Here is a 15,047-nt window from a genome sequence, read left to right as displayed (position 1 = left end):
CAGGAGGAGAGAGAGCTGTTGGCTATTCATCTGACATTGCTAATAGGAAAACTACTGGAATCCTTCACAAAGAATGTGATTACTGGATATTTAGAAAACATTGTCTGGACAGTCAACATGGATTAACGAAGGAAAATCATGTTTTTTGAAAAAACATGATTAAATTTTTTGAAAATGTTGCCATAAAAATCAATAAAGGGGAACCACTGGATCTAGTGAATTTGGATTTTCAAAAGACTTTTGATAACATTTCACTCAGGAGGCTAATAAATCAAATTGAAGGGTAAGGGATTGGAGGTAAGAAATCTGCAAGAATTGTGGATTTTTTTCACAGAGGGAAATGGGAGTATGGGATAAATGGAGTACTCTCAGGTTGGCAGGTTGTGACCAATGGGGTACCACAAGGATCAGTGCTTAGGCCCCAGCTGCTCAAAATCTACACCAACGATTTTGATGTTGATGCCAGATATGATGTTTCCAAGTTTGCAGATGATGCGAGACTTGTTGAGAATGTGGGTCATGAGGAGGATGCAAACAGGATTCAAAGCAAAATAGACTTAGTGAGTGGGCAAAGCCTGACATATGGATTATAATGTCGGCGGAGCAGGTAACGGCTGTCTGGTGGTGTTCTTTTTAAATCGCGGTATAGTCCAGTTATTGTTTTTTTAACGGCTAAAATTTAAAGTTTTTTTAAGCGCCTAGCGGACCCGGAAGCTGGTGTCGCGCTAGCTTACCTGGGAAGGTGTTTTTCTTATAAAAGCGCGCAGGCGAGGAACCCGAGGCACTACAGGGGTAGAACCTCCCACCCGCCCTCCTCCTCTAACCTAATAATAAGACCCATTGTGGTAAGCAGGTAAGTGCTGCATTTTACTTGTTTGTTTCTTTAGATCTAGTTTTTAAAGTTTACCTTTTAGAGGGATGGCAGCGAAGGCAGTGCAATGTTCCTCTTGCAACATGTATGAGGTGAGGGAAGCCGTTAGCGTCCCTGCTGATTACACTTGCAAGAAGTGCACCCATCTCCAGCTCCTCCAAGACCGTGTTAGGGAACTGGAGCTGGAGTTGGATGAACTGCGGATCATTCGGGAGGCAGAGGTGGTCATAGGTCAGAGCTTTAGGGAAGTAGTTACTCCGAAAGTTATAGAGAGATGGGTGACAGTGAGGGGGAGTGAGAGGAAGCAGCCAGTGCAGGGACCCGCTGCGGTCATTCCCCTCAAGAACAAGTATACCGTTTTGGATACTTGTGGGGGGGTGACTTACCAGGGGTAAGCAACGAGGTTCAGGCCTCTGGCATGGAGCCTGTCCCCGTTGCTCAGAAGGGAAGGGTGGAGAAAGGTAGAGCGATAGTTATTGGGGACTCAATAGTGAGGGGCACAGATAGGCGGTTTTGCGGGGGCGACAGAGACTCACGATTGGTATGTTGCCTCCCAGGTGCAAGGGTACGTGATGTCGCTGATCGTGTTTTCCGGGTCCTTAAGGGGGAGGGGGAGCAGCCCCAGATCGTGGTCCAGGTTGGCACCAATGACATAGGTAGGAAGAGGGGTGAGGATGTTAGGCAGGCTTTCAGGGAGCTAGGTTGGAAGCTCAGAGCTAGAACGAACAGAGTTGTTGTCTCTGGTTTGTTACCCGTGCCACGTGATAGAGAGTCGAGGAATAGGGAGAGAGAACAGTTAAATGCGTGGCTACAGGGATGGTGCAGGAGGGAGGGATTCCGGTTTCTGGACAACTGGGGTTCTTTCTGGGGAATGTGGGACCTCTATAAACAGGATGGTCTACACCTGAACCTGAGGGGCACCAGTATCCTTGGGGGGAGGTTTGCTAGTGCTCTTTGGGAGGGTTTAAACTAACTCTGCAGGGGCATGGGAACCTGGACTGTAGCTTTAGGGTACAGGACCTTGAGTGTAGGGAGGTTAGGAACATGGCATCGATCTCAAAGGGGGGTGCCTGTAAACAGGAAGGTGGCTTGAAGTGTGTATACTTCAATGCCAGAAGTATAAGAAATAAGGTAGGTGAACTTGCAGCATGGGTTGGTACCTGGGACTTCGATGTTATGGCCATTACAGAGACGTGGGTAGAACAGGGACAGGAATGGCTGTTGCAGGTTCCAGGGTTTAAATGTTTTAGAAGGGTCAGAGATGGGGGTAAAAGAGGGGGAGGTGTGGCATTGCTTGTCAAGGATAGTATTACAGCGGTGGAAAGGACGATGGAGGAAGACTTGCCATCTGAGGTAGTTTGGGCTGAGGTTAGAAATAGTTAGGTGAGGTCACCCTGTTAGGAGTTTTCTACAGGACTCCTAATAGTCTGAGAGAAGTAGAGGAAAGTATTGCGAGGATGATTCAGGAGAAGAGTGAAAGTAGCAGGGTGATTGTTATGGGGGACTTTAACTTCCCAGATATTGACTGGGAAAGCTATAGCTTGAGTTCGTTAGATGGGTCGGTGTTTGTCCAATGTGTGCAGGAGGGTTTCCTGACACAATATGTAGACAGGCCAACAAGAGGTGAGGCTATACTGGATTTGGTTCTAGGTAATAAACCAGGCCAGGTGTTATTATTGGAGGTAGGTGAGCACTTCGGGGACAGTGACCACAACTCGGTGACTTTTACTCTAGTGATGGAGTGGGATAAGTGTGCACTGCAGGGCAAGAGTTATAGCTGGGGGCAGGGAAATTATGATGCGGTGAGGCATGACTTAGGATGCGTGGATTGGAAAAATAGGCTTCAAGGGAAGGACACAAATGATATGTGGAGATTGTTCAAGGAACAGCTATTGGGTGTCCTTGATAAGTATGTACCAGTCAGGCAGGGAGTAAAGGGTCTTGTGAGGGAGCCGTGGTTTAATAAGGAATTGGAATCGCTTGTGAAAGGGAAGAGGGCGGCCTATGTAAAGATGAGGCGTGAAGGTTCAGTTGGGGCAATTGAGAGTTATAAGGTAGCCAGGAAGGATCTAAAAAGAGAGCTAAGAGCAGCGAGAAGGGGACATGAAAAGTCCTTAGTTGGTAGAATTAGGGAAAACCCAAAGGCTTTCTATAGGTATGTCAGGAATAAAAGGATGACTAGGGTAGGTATCGGTCCAGTCAAGGATAGTAGTGGGAAGTTGTGCGTGGAGGCGGAGGAGATTGGAGAGACACTAAATCAATACTTTTCGTCAGTATTCACTCAGGAACAGGACACTGTTGTTGATGTGAATATTGAGTCACAAGTGATTAGAATAGATGGCCTTGAGGTATGTAGGGAAGAGGTTTGGGGAATACTGGAAAGGATGAAAATAGATAAGTCCCCTGGGCCTGATGGCATTTATCCTAGGATCCTCTGGGAAGCTAGGGAGGAGATAGCGGAGCCATTGGCCTTGATTTTTATGTCGTCGTTGTCTACGGGAATAGTGCCAGAAGACTGGAGGATAGCGAATGTGGTCCCCTTGTTCAAGAAGGGGAGTAGGGATAGTCCTAGTAACTATAGGCCAGTGAGTCTCACTTCTGTTGTGGGCAAAGTCATAGAGAGAATTGTAAGGGATAGAATTTATGAACATCTGGATAGGAATAATGTGATCAAGGATAGTCAGCATAGTTTAGTGAAGGGCAGGTCGTGCCTCACAAACTTTATTGAGTTCTTTGAGAAGGTGACCAAGGAAGTGGACGAGGGAAAAGCAGTAGATGTGGTGTATATGGATTTTAGCAAGGCGTTCGATAAGGTACCCCATGGTAGGCTAATGCAAAAACTACGGAGGTATGGCATTGAGGGTGCATTAAAGGTTTGGATTAGGAATTGGCTGGCTGGAAGGAGACAGAGGGTAGTAGTTGATGGTATAGGTTCATCTTGGAGTGCAGTTACTAGCGGCGTTCCACAAGGATCTGTTTTGGGACCATTGCTGTTTGTCATTTTTATAAATGACCTAGAGGAGGGGGCTTGAAAGCTGGGTGAGCAAGTTTGCGGATGACACAAAAGTCGGTGGAGTTGTGGACAGCAAAGAAGGATGTGGCAGGTTACAGCAGGATATAGATAAATTGCAGAGCTGGGCAGAAAGGTGGCAAATGGAGTTCAATGTAGCTAAGTGTGAAGTCATTCACTTTGGTAGGAGTAACAAGAAGATGGATTACTGGGCTAATGGTAGGCTACTTGGTAGTGTGGATGAGCAGAAGGATCTTGGTGTCCATGTACACAGATCTCTGAAAGTTGCCACCCAGGTAAATAGTGCTGTGAAGAAGGCATGTGGTGTACTGGGCTTTATTGGTAGAGGAATTGAGTTCCGGAGTCCTGAGGTCATGTTGCAGTTGTATAAGACACTGGTGCGGCCTCATCTGGAGTATTGTGTGCAGTTTTGGTCGCCATACTATAGGAAGGATGTGGAGGCATTGGAATGAATGCAGAGGAGGTTTACCAGGATGTTGCCTGGCATGGTAGGAAGATCGTATGAGGAAAGGCTGAGGCACTTGGGGCTGTTCTCATTGGAGAAATGAAGGTTTAGGGGAGATTTGATAGAGGTGTACAAGATGATTAGGGGTTTAAATAGGGTTGACAGTGAGAACCTTTTTCCGCTAATGGAGTCAGCTGTTACTAGGGGACACAGCTTTAAATTAAGGGGTGGTAGGTATAGGACAGATGTTAGGGGTAGATTCTTTACTCAGCGGGTTGTGAGTTCATGGAATGCCTTACCAGTAGCAGTGGTGGACTCTCCCTCTTTATGGTCATTTAAGCGGGCATTGGATAAGCATATGGAGGTTATTGGGCTAGTGTAGGTTAGGTAGGCTTCGGTCGGCGCAACATCGAGGGCCGAAGGGCCTGTACTGCGCTGTATTTTTCTATGTTCTATGTTCTATGTTCTAATGTGAGAATATCCACCTTGGTCAGAGGAACAAAGGTACAGAATATTTCTTAAATGATGAGAGAGATTGGAAAGGGACTTTGGTGTCCTTGTTCATGAATATGTCTGTGCTTTTGGACACTTTGACCAGTTTATGTGCTGTGTTAAAAACACTTCATGCAAGCACTCTTACCGGTGAGGGAGACAGAATTTGCTTTGTGATTCAATTTGATTTTCTTAATTAAATATTCCTTATTAAAATACTTCTGTGTACTTAAATATAAAATTCCTAGAATGCTTACTCTCGATCAAGTTCTATCTGTCTGAGAAAGAATATTACATACAATGATCCCCATGTTTGAGCTGGGCTGTTAGAATCTTGTTCCTGTCTGACATAGGGGTGGCTCTCTTTCATGAAGGTGGGTCTCGCAGGTCAAGGAGAGTCTTCTCCTGGGTCTTCCGCATTGCTGCATGATCTTCTGCCACGTGTCTTGCTGCAAGTCTTCACTGAAACAATGGCCTTAAGGTCTGTGTCTTTTTATTCATCTCACCCCGGACGTTCCAGAATGTTCTGTTGCCTTCAGCCAATAGGGTCATGATAGGGCTTCAAAGCATTCATTGGGATCCTACTGTTGCCATGCTGAGGAGGTGTGAATGACCTCAGGTACTAGTTGGAAGTCAAGGTGTCGGAAAGTCTGCTTAATACCTCTCCAATACACACCTCTCAGGCTTTCCTGATGAAGGGTCCCTGCCCGAAATGTCCATTCTCCTGCTACTCAGATGCTACCAGACCTGTTGTGCTTTTCCAGCACCACACACTTGACTGTAACTGGATCCTCCCAAGCATTTGTCACCTTTTTGACCTGGGTTTCCATGTTCTTTGTTGCTGTTAGCTGCATGCTGGTGTTCAATTGAGTTTGGCCCATGTTTTGTTAATCCTGGTTTCTCTGACCGTGAGTCAATTTTGATTGTTGAATTTTGGGCCCATGGCTGCTTGACCACACAAGTCAGTGCAGCAGGTTTTATAGAAGATGAGTGACATATTAGTTTTTATTGCAAGCCAATTTGAGTATAGGAGCAACGAAAGATGTTCTCATAGACAAGTACAAAATTCTTAAAGAACTTGTCCGGGGAGATGCAGAAATGAAGTTTCCTCTGGTGTGGCTGTCTAAAAGCAAGGAGGAAGCCTTGGAAGAAAAAAAACAAACCATTCAGGATTGAGTTGAGAAAAACAATTTCATTTCAAGAACGGTGAATGTTTGGAATTCTCTACCCAAGAAGATTGTGGAGGTTCAGTCTTTAAGTAAGTTCAAGACAGAAACTGGTGGATCATTAGTTAGTAATAAAATTAAGAGATATGGAGATGACAATGGGTGAATATAATTCCAGATAGGTGATAAACCATGGTCTAGTTTGTTAGAGCAATCTCAAGGGGTTGAATGGACTACTGAAACTCCTATGTTCCATGTTCTTATAAAAAGTATTGTTTCCAAAGTGAAGATAATGTTACAGCCATGGTTCTTTCCTAATGTGAAGGGAAAAATTGGATTGATGTAAGCAACTAGTCAATCAAACATCCTTCAAGCCACATTCGAGCATAAAGTATTATCCTGTTGTGTAATCATAATAATGTAATTATTGTCTTATAAAATTCTATGAGAATAAATAAATGAAAAATATGAAGTTGCAATGAAAGATTTTTATTCTGCTCAATAATATGTCAGCAAAGCAATATTATTCTTTTCAGCAGCAATTTAGAAATCTCTCATTCGCCTGAAAGATCCAATAGTTGAACAGGTTGCTCCCCAGTCACTGAATCTCCTGTATTCACCAGGTCTCATGAAGTACTGTCGCCCTCTGTAGTCAGGATGTTCATAGAAGATCCAGTAACCATCCATCACATGGCAGGAGTGGATGTCACGGTAACGGAAACGATCGTAGACAGATGGACAGTCATCCATGAATTCCATCATCTGTCCTCCAAAGTCAGGCCTCTCATAAATCCTCATTTTATAGGAATCACCCCTGTACTGTTAAAATAAATATGACATATTGAGGAAAACAGATTGCTGAAGCCAGCACATGATTGTAATAAAATCACAAACCAAATTAGGATTTGAACTACTAAAGAAAAGTATAAACAACCTCTTAACATACTTGGAATGATTGATCAAATTACAAACTCCAGCTTTTAACTTTTATTTATTCATAGGATGAGGGGATTATTAATAGAGTAACGTTTAATACCCAATCCAATTACCTTTGAGAAGGTATTGCTAAATGGTTTTCTTAAATACAAGCAAGTATCTTTGCGCTATGGTTCACAGCAGCATTTAAGAAACAACCATATTTTTAGGAATCTAAAGTCATTATGAACAAGGCACTAGTTGTGGTGTATTGTGACAATGAATTGGCGCCCTGAAGTAATTGCAGATTTTTTTTACTTTTAAGTTAAAAATGTACTATTTTAAGGGTTAGGTGGATTGGCTATGCTAAATTGCCCATATTATTCAGGGATGTGGAGGCTAGGTGGGTTAGCCAAAATGTAGGGGTATAGGGATGCTACAGAAAAACTGCAGATATAAATTCAGTGATTGTTTGGCAGAGTTGTGTGTGAAGTCATAAAGTCATAGAGATGTACAGCATGAAAACAGATTCTTTAGTCCAACTCGTCAATGCCGACCAGATATCCTAACCTAATCTAGTCCTGATAAAGAATCACGCATATAAATTGTCAAGGAATTTTAAACAGAGAATGACTTGATGAAAAGAGATAATGAGGCAGCCAACTATTTCTCCTCTCTCAGAAAAGAGCCACTCTTGCAGACCTGTTTATTTCACTTTCCAGGAAGACACCAGGATAAAACTAAAAGGCCAGCTTCAACCTGACTGAAGTGGACTGGTTGCACTGAACACTCTCAAGTGTATCATTCTGGGATTGTGCATTAGCATGCTGTGAGGGTTACTGTGGAACAACTATGTCCAAATTATTCCTGTGTTACAGATAAAGGAGGACACTCTGATGTTCTGCATGTTGCAAACCTACTAAAAAGGGAATTGGGAGAAGGGAACTTCTATCAGGTTACAAAACCAAGAATCTCAAAATTGTCTGGTCAATTGCCAACATCTACACTACCAGTAACCTCCACTGCAATGATCACAATCTTCAACTTTCCACTCCTTGTGAACAATCCAGAATCTGATATGCATGTCCCTGTTGTTTAATAATGATCCTTTCAGATTCACCTCTTATTTCTATTTTGTGTGTTGCATTGTAAATTATTTCCACGTTTAGTAACTAACAAGTTTAAGAAACCCCAGTTAAATCAAATATATTTGAGTCATAAGAGCATGGGTTCTAGGTGAAAGGGATGCACAAAGGCACAGATCCAACTGAGAAGTAGATGAATAAAAGAAAAGGAGGTAGTTCACCCCTCCTCATAGGGAGCTTACCTGTTAGATGTACCTCATCTGGAACTTAATGAATAGGGGAACCTTTCTCAGAGTTTGATTGTAACAAGTGAACTTGGGCAATTATTTCAAATGGTTGGCAGAAGCTTTATTTCCATAGTGGAAATTACAGGATGATACTTTCGGCAAGATTTCAGTGAATTTCATCAGGAAACTGTATTGGTACTATGTGTTAGAACTTTCTCTCTTCTTTAGCATTAATTGAGCATAGCAACAGTACTTCATAAATGTAACAATTCTGATTATCCACTTGTGTGCAGTTAATATAATTATTATAGGTCTTTTGGGTCAGATATAGGAATTAAATCAATGTTTATCTTAATTCCATCTCTCAACTCAGCAGCACTAACAAATATGAAGTTCCAATTTAAGATAATCTGCCAGGGGATAAACAGCAGTAGGAACTATCCTTTAGTGACCTCAAATCTTGCAAAATCTGTCTAGGATGAGCCAGCATATAAAATGTCAGCATATATAGAACAACTGTTTAGGTTCTGTGGACCATCCCTCCCACAAAGACATAGATGGAACACCTTGGGTTCAGCCATCCACCTACATTAAAGACTTTACTACACTACATCAATTCCACCTCTACTAGTGACAGGGATAAACTGTAAAAATGACAATTAAACATCATTTGTGACAAACAAGCCTGTACCCAGACACTAACATATTAATCAGAGGTTGCTTCACATTGATTATTCAGTACGCTCGCCCATTCTCTTTCTTAAACATAATTTTATAATTCAGCAACAATATAAAGCTAACTTTTAATCCTGAATTCATCCTTGGAGACATACATTGTCAGTAGCCTGTTAAATAAGTGATTGAAAAATAATGAACGAATTAGAATAGAAGTGTCTTAAAGGATAGCTAGTGACAAATGTCTATTGATGCCTTCACAATATAAGCTGTACAAGAAAATAATTAATATCTGGTAAAACTACAAATACTATAAAGCTTACATATGGGTAGGTACGACATGACTTGATGTTGTCATTGAATCCCATCCAGCGCTGGTAGTCAGGATACTCTCCCCTGGTCAGAACATACTGGTATCCCATGTAATTGGGTTTCTCATACACCACCCACCAGTCACTGTCAACACGGATGGAGTTACAGCGGCTGAAGTAAGGGGACAGGTCGCCGCAGTCACTGCTGCACTCATAGTGCCGTCCCTGGAAGTTCCTGTCCTCGTAAAAGATGATCTGAAGATGAGAAAACAGTAGAAAGTAAATAATAATTTGAACAGTTTTGAGTTAGAATAGTTCACATAATTTATAAAATACAGTGGACAGCTCAACCTTTCCCATTTTGACTTCACGGTTGGATTCAGCCGACTGGATATGTTATTGCAATGTGCAGCTTGGTATTTATACTCTATAGTGAATGGCCATGGTAGAGAACACTTTTGTTATGTGAATGAGAGAACTGTATCTCAGCAAAATGGAGCAAAGGCATGTGATATACATTGCAGAGAAACACCAGCATTCAAGTAACAAATATGTCATTCATTCTATTCATTTTGCCTGCATTCACTTTTATTGTTCTATGACAAAAAGAAAATGAGAGGATGAGATTCCACAGAGCTTTTGGTGTCATCCGAAATACACAAGTTCAATTCGCAACTTTGCTGAGTCTAATGAAAGTATTTCAATGTGTTTTTTATATAGTTAAACGCTTATAATCTTAACAGCTCAGTTTAAAAACTGTTGCAGTACGTTTTTTTTTTAACCATAGGTTTACCTACTAGATATAGCTTACAAAAACTAATTCAAGTTTTCATTGCAATCTAGATCGTTACCATATGGTTAATAATGAAATATTTGCTGATCGATTAGCTTTCTGATAGTAATATTTTGGCCATCTCATTAGCTGTGAAAATGACTTCCAAATCTTTCTAATTTAAAAATTGTCTAATTCCAGAAAACAATGTTTAACCGATCAGCTAAAAAGAGTTCAAATGACTACAGCTTTCAAAAACTAACCCAAAGTCTAAATTTCTCATCATTTTTAAAGTTAATTTTAAAAGATTGCATAAAAAAAATCACCATTGTATGAATTTCAATTAGTTCAATCAGTAATTAGAAATTTATTAGTGTTTTTAGCTAAATACTATATCTGTCATATTATTAATAAAATAACAAAAAAGATATTTGAGACTCAAAAGGCAAAATGATCTTTTCTTGGACTATGAGCAGGTGACAGCATTATTTATGGATCCTGACCACCTGTTACTGTCAGGGCACCCTCCTGGGAGATCTTCCTGGAGCTGACTAATTAAGAAATCACTTTTGAATCTATGATCCAATTTGACACTGACATATCCCAGTTACTTTGATTTTACTCCAGACTCTCTGATCAGTGAGGTAGCTAAGTAATCCACTTTGAAATTCCAGGGCAGCAGGGCCCTCATTTTAATTAATCATTGAATGTTTCAGAAAAATAAGATCAGAATGTAGTCCTGGTTTTCTTTAAAAGATTGATAGTGGAATAACAATAGTGGAGTATGTAATAGCAAGCTCAAGCTTAAAGACTGATGATGCTTAGTATGCATGGAATGGTCATTATTTTAATTTGACTCAGTGAGAAGAATCAGTGGGTGAGTTTTCTGTTTGGCTAGGAGCATATCCACCAGTCATAACTACCTTCAAAAGTAGTTCAGTGATTCAATACAGGACCAAAACATTTCTTGAAGGTATCTAACCACAATCTTCTCAGGGAATTTAGGGAGAGCCTGTAAATGCTGGTCTTGTCACCTTTGCCTACAGCATTCTTGTTGCAGTACAGCCACTGATCCCCGTGCTGCTGGTTTGGATGGAAGCTGAAGAACTGCTTCCTCACCATCAGCGTTGGAACGACCTACTGCTGGAAATTCTCCTCCTCTTTCTCCCTTGCCTACTTTACCAATTCTATTTCATGGAGAAAGTGAGGATTGCAGATGCTGGAGACCAGAGCTGAAAATGTGTTGCTGGAAAAGCGCAGCAGGTCAGGCAGCATCCAAGGAGCAGGAGAATCGACGTTTCGGGCATGAGCCCTACTTCAAAAAGGGAGCCCTTCAGGAGCCCTTCTTCGGCTCATGCCCGAAACGTCGATTCTCCTGCTCTTTGGATGCTGCCTGACCTGCTGCGCTTTTCCAGCAGCACATTTTCAGCAATTCTATTTCATCTCCATTTGTTATTGTAATCAAGGCAAACTGTACCAACAACCTTTGTGACTGGAAGGAGGTGCTGCGTTCAGAGGTTTTTCAAAAACATACCCCTACTTCAAAACATCTAGACTCACTGAATTAAAAAAAATTCTCCCAAATTCTCTAAAAATAGTGTGCTTCCACTGATTCTGCAAGAACACTGACAAGATCATTATGTCCCCTTTGACTTAAGGTGAAACAGAAAGTATCTCAGCCTGGAGTAATGCCCATTTTATCTGTCATTGAATCTCCACAGTGTGGAAACAGGCCATTCAGCCATCAAGTCCGCACTAACATCCAAAAAGTGACCCACTCAGATCCACCCCCTTCCCAATAACCCTGCATTCCCCATGGCTAATCCACCTAGACTGCACACTATGGCCAATCCACCTTACCTGCACATCTTTAGCCTGTGGTACGAAACCCACGCAGATACAGAGAGAATGTGCAAGCTTGACACAGTCACCCAAGGCTAGAATCAAACCTGGGTTTCTGGCACTGTGAGGCAGTAGTGCTAACCACTGAGCCACCTTGCTACCCCTGTCATCAAGTGGGGGCAATTTGAACAGAAGCCTGCAGTATCATTGCACAGATTTCAGAAAGAAACAAATAACTCAAGGCTCAAAAACTTCTTTATGTATTATCTATAATAACATAAAGGTAACTGAGGATTTTCACATTCATGTTTAGCTTTACGTATCTGGATTTATAGCTGGGCAGAATCAATGGTTTTCCAGCTGAGGTTATTCTATTGAAAAATGTGAACGGTTTCAATCAGAATCTCCCCTCAGGTTCTGTGCGGAAAAGTCATGCCAGATATTCATGTACTCATTGGGCAGAAACAAATAGGGGTTTGAGTAATGTGTGCTAAGGTGGGATTTGTGGAGAATTGTACGAAAAGTCCAGCTAGGTCTATCTCAACATAGTGAACTGTATCTTTCATGCATTTCTTGAGTGGTGAGGTAAGTTTCTCATTAGGCAGCTGTGAGTTGCCAAATAAGGGTGTTAGGGTGGAATGACAATTCGCTCGACACCCAGAAGTTCACTTCCAATGTCAAAGAGTTTGTTGTAATTACAACGGTGAGAAGAAACGCTCTTAAAATCTAAAGAGTTCTTCACCAAACAAAGGAAAACATATATTTTTATACATTTATTTCATCCCACCTTTAATATTTACAAACCAATCATATTATCAGTTAATTGCATACATTTCCAATTAAGCTAATCATATGACTGCATGGCTAGAGATTGACAAGGTTGTGGTTCTCCATGGTCTCATTTCCCAGACTGTTTTGCCTCCCTTCTTGGGGCTTTTCACAATGGACACCGTACTTAGGTACATTCCTTCTCACACACTTGCCAGTTGCACTGTGTTAAAGGCCAATTAATTGGATACTTGCCTATCATTTAAGGACCTTTCAAATTCCTCATTAAACTCATTACAGGAAATGCCAAAATATATGAGTGGCACAGGGGCTCACAGGGACCCAAGTTCAATTCCAGCCTCAGGTGATTGTCTGTGCAGAGTTTGCACATTCTCCCCGTATCTGTTGATAATTCCTGATGTCCAGTTTGTTTGTTGTATCTCGGAAGATAGGAATTGGATTATGTAGGAGGCAGGTTGCAAGATTAATGATGAGTTTACCAAATTATAATCCTCCTCAATCAGCAATTCCCTGCTGCCTAGCTAAATCCCTGCCTCATTCCCAGGCAGAAATGTAAAAGATACAGCAAGGTGCTCCCAATGCTGAGGTACAGCTCATCAGAATTCTCAGTCCTTTGTTCACATAAATGCGAGGAATGATTTTCCTGCTCCTAGGATACTGCCTGACTTACAGTGCTTTTCCAGTACCACTTTAATCGATGCATAGTAGCATCTGACATTTTCCAGCTTCTCACAATCACCATGACACTTCTCCAATCCAGTTGCAGCTTACGTATTGCAGACCTGCATTGCCGGGTGCACTGACAACTAGCATTGAGAGGCTGTTGCACGGACACATTGCATGCAGGGACAGGTTCCCAGCTCCCAGATTGAAGTAGGCAGCATCTTAGGGCCGATCATCGGACAAGTGGCCATGTTGAAAAGTTGGGGGTGGTCTTCAGCACCATCATAGAGTGAACCACTATCTGTCAGTGGACAGCAAATCATCCATCACCAGTACAGTCCCCACACAGTCCAGAGGTTGGTCATTATCATTCATTCATTCCGAGCACTCACAGCCAGGGCTTCTGTCTGACTGCCATCTGGATAGTGGACTATGGTTAGTTCTGTAGGCCCCAACGAGCTGTCAGATGAAGTACACTGGAAGACTCTCCTTGTCTATAATAGAACTCAGTTGTGTTGAACATTAAATGCCAGGCAGAAACTAACTTGATTGGCAAAATGGCTGACTCCTGTTTCTATGTTATAGAGTCATAGAGACATAGAGAAGTGCAGCATGGAAACAGACCTTTGGTCCAACTTGTCCATGCCGACCAGATATCCCAACCTAATCTAGTCCCACCTGCCAGCACCCAGACCATATCCCTCCAGGGTTGGTGATGATTTACTACGGTACATTCACTGCCGCCGATTAGCCACTGCTGGTTCGGCACCAGCGTTTCTCCACTGAGGATGTTTGACCTCTGGAGACTATTTGCCACCTGACAGATATATATGTACTGATTGTTTTCCCTCCCGCCTGTTCTTTCATACTTCTCAGTCCCCTTTAGTTATACAACAACATAGTACATATTGATAAAAAAAGAAGTGAAATAAATATCATTATATTGTTTATACATAAAAATGAGTTACAAACACTTGTGGTGGCGAAGCGTCCTAGGCGGTGAAAGGGCAGTGATGAATCAGTGGCAGCGAATGGTCCCATCCCGATCCCTCTAAACCCTTCCTATTCATATACCCATCCAGATGCCTTTTAAATGTTGCAATTGTACCAGCCTCCACCACATCCTCTGGCAGCTCGTTCCATACACATACCACCCTCTGTGTGAAATAATTTGCCCCTTAGGTCTCTTTTATATCTTTCCCCGATCATCCTGTAACTATGCCCTCCAGTTCTGGACTCCCTGACCCCTGCGAAAAGACTTTGTCTATTTATCCTATCCATGCCCTTCATGATTTTATAAACCTCTATAAGGTCACCCCTCAGCCTCCGATGCTCCAGGGAAAACAGCCCCAGCCTGTTCAGCCTCTCCCTATAGCTCAAATCCTCCAACCCTGGCAACATCCTTGTAAATCTTTTCTGAAACCTTTCAAGTTTCACAACATCTTTCTGATAGGATGGAACTGCATGCAATATTCCAACAGTGGCCTAACCAATGTCCCATACAGCCACAACATGACCTCCCAACTCCTGTACTCAATATTCTGACCAATAAAGATAAGCATACCAAACACCTTCTTCATTGTTGTAACTACCTGCAACTCTACTTCCAAGGAGCTATGATCCAGCACTCCAAGGTCTCTTTGTTCAGCAACACTCCCTAGGACCTTACCATTAAGTGTCTAAGTCCTGCCAAGATTTGCTTTCCCAAATGCTGTACCTCGCATTTATGTGAATTAAAATTCATCTGCCACTTCTCAGCCCAT

The 15,047-nt window shown here is 42.1% G+C and overlaps 1 protein-coding gene across 1 annotated transcript; it reads right to left on the bottom strand.

The window, feature by feature from the left end:
• Nucleotides 1–6,548: 6,548 nt before the first annotated feature.
• On the bottom strand, nt 6,549–9,578 carry LOC132817199 (gamma-crystallin M2-like). Its single transcript, XM_060827481.1, has 3 exons — nt 9,570–9,578; nt 9,231–9,473; nt 6,549–6,824 (listed from the first exon to the last, which is right to left on the bottom strand). Exons 1-3 carry the CDS (start codon nt 9,576–9,578, stop codon nt 6,549–6,551), a joined length of 528 nt encoding a protein of 175 aa, XP_060683464.1.
• Between the last annotated feature and the right edge of the window lie 5,469 nt (nt 9,579–15,047).

Source organism: Hemiscyllium ocellatum, chromosome 7 (assembly GCF_020745735.1).
Source record: "Hemiscyllium ocellatum isolate sHemOce1 chromosome 7, sHemOce1.pat.X.cur, whole genome shotgun sequence".
Lineage (NCBI taxonomy): Eukaryota > Metazoa > Chordata > Chondrichthyes > Orectolobiformes > Hemiscylliidae > Hemiscyllium > Hemiscyllium ocellatum.
This window is presented reverse-complemented; position numbering and strand designations above follow the sequence as displayed.

What these genes read in the sequence shown, in the direction of transcription:
- LOC132817199 (XM_060827481.1), bottom strand. An exon ending in CATGTCGTACCTACCCATAT is followed by an intron (nt 6,825 to 9,230) that starts GTAAGCTTTATA and finishes TTATTTTAACAG; the next exon opens with TACAGGGGTGATTCCTATAA.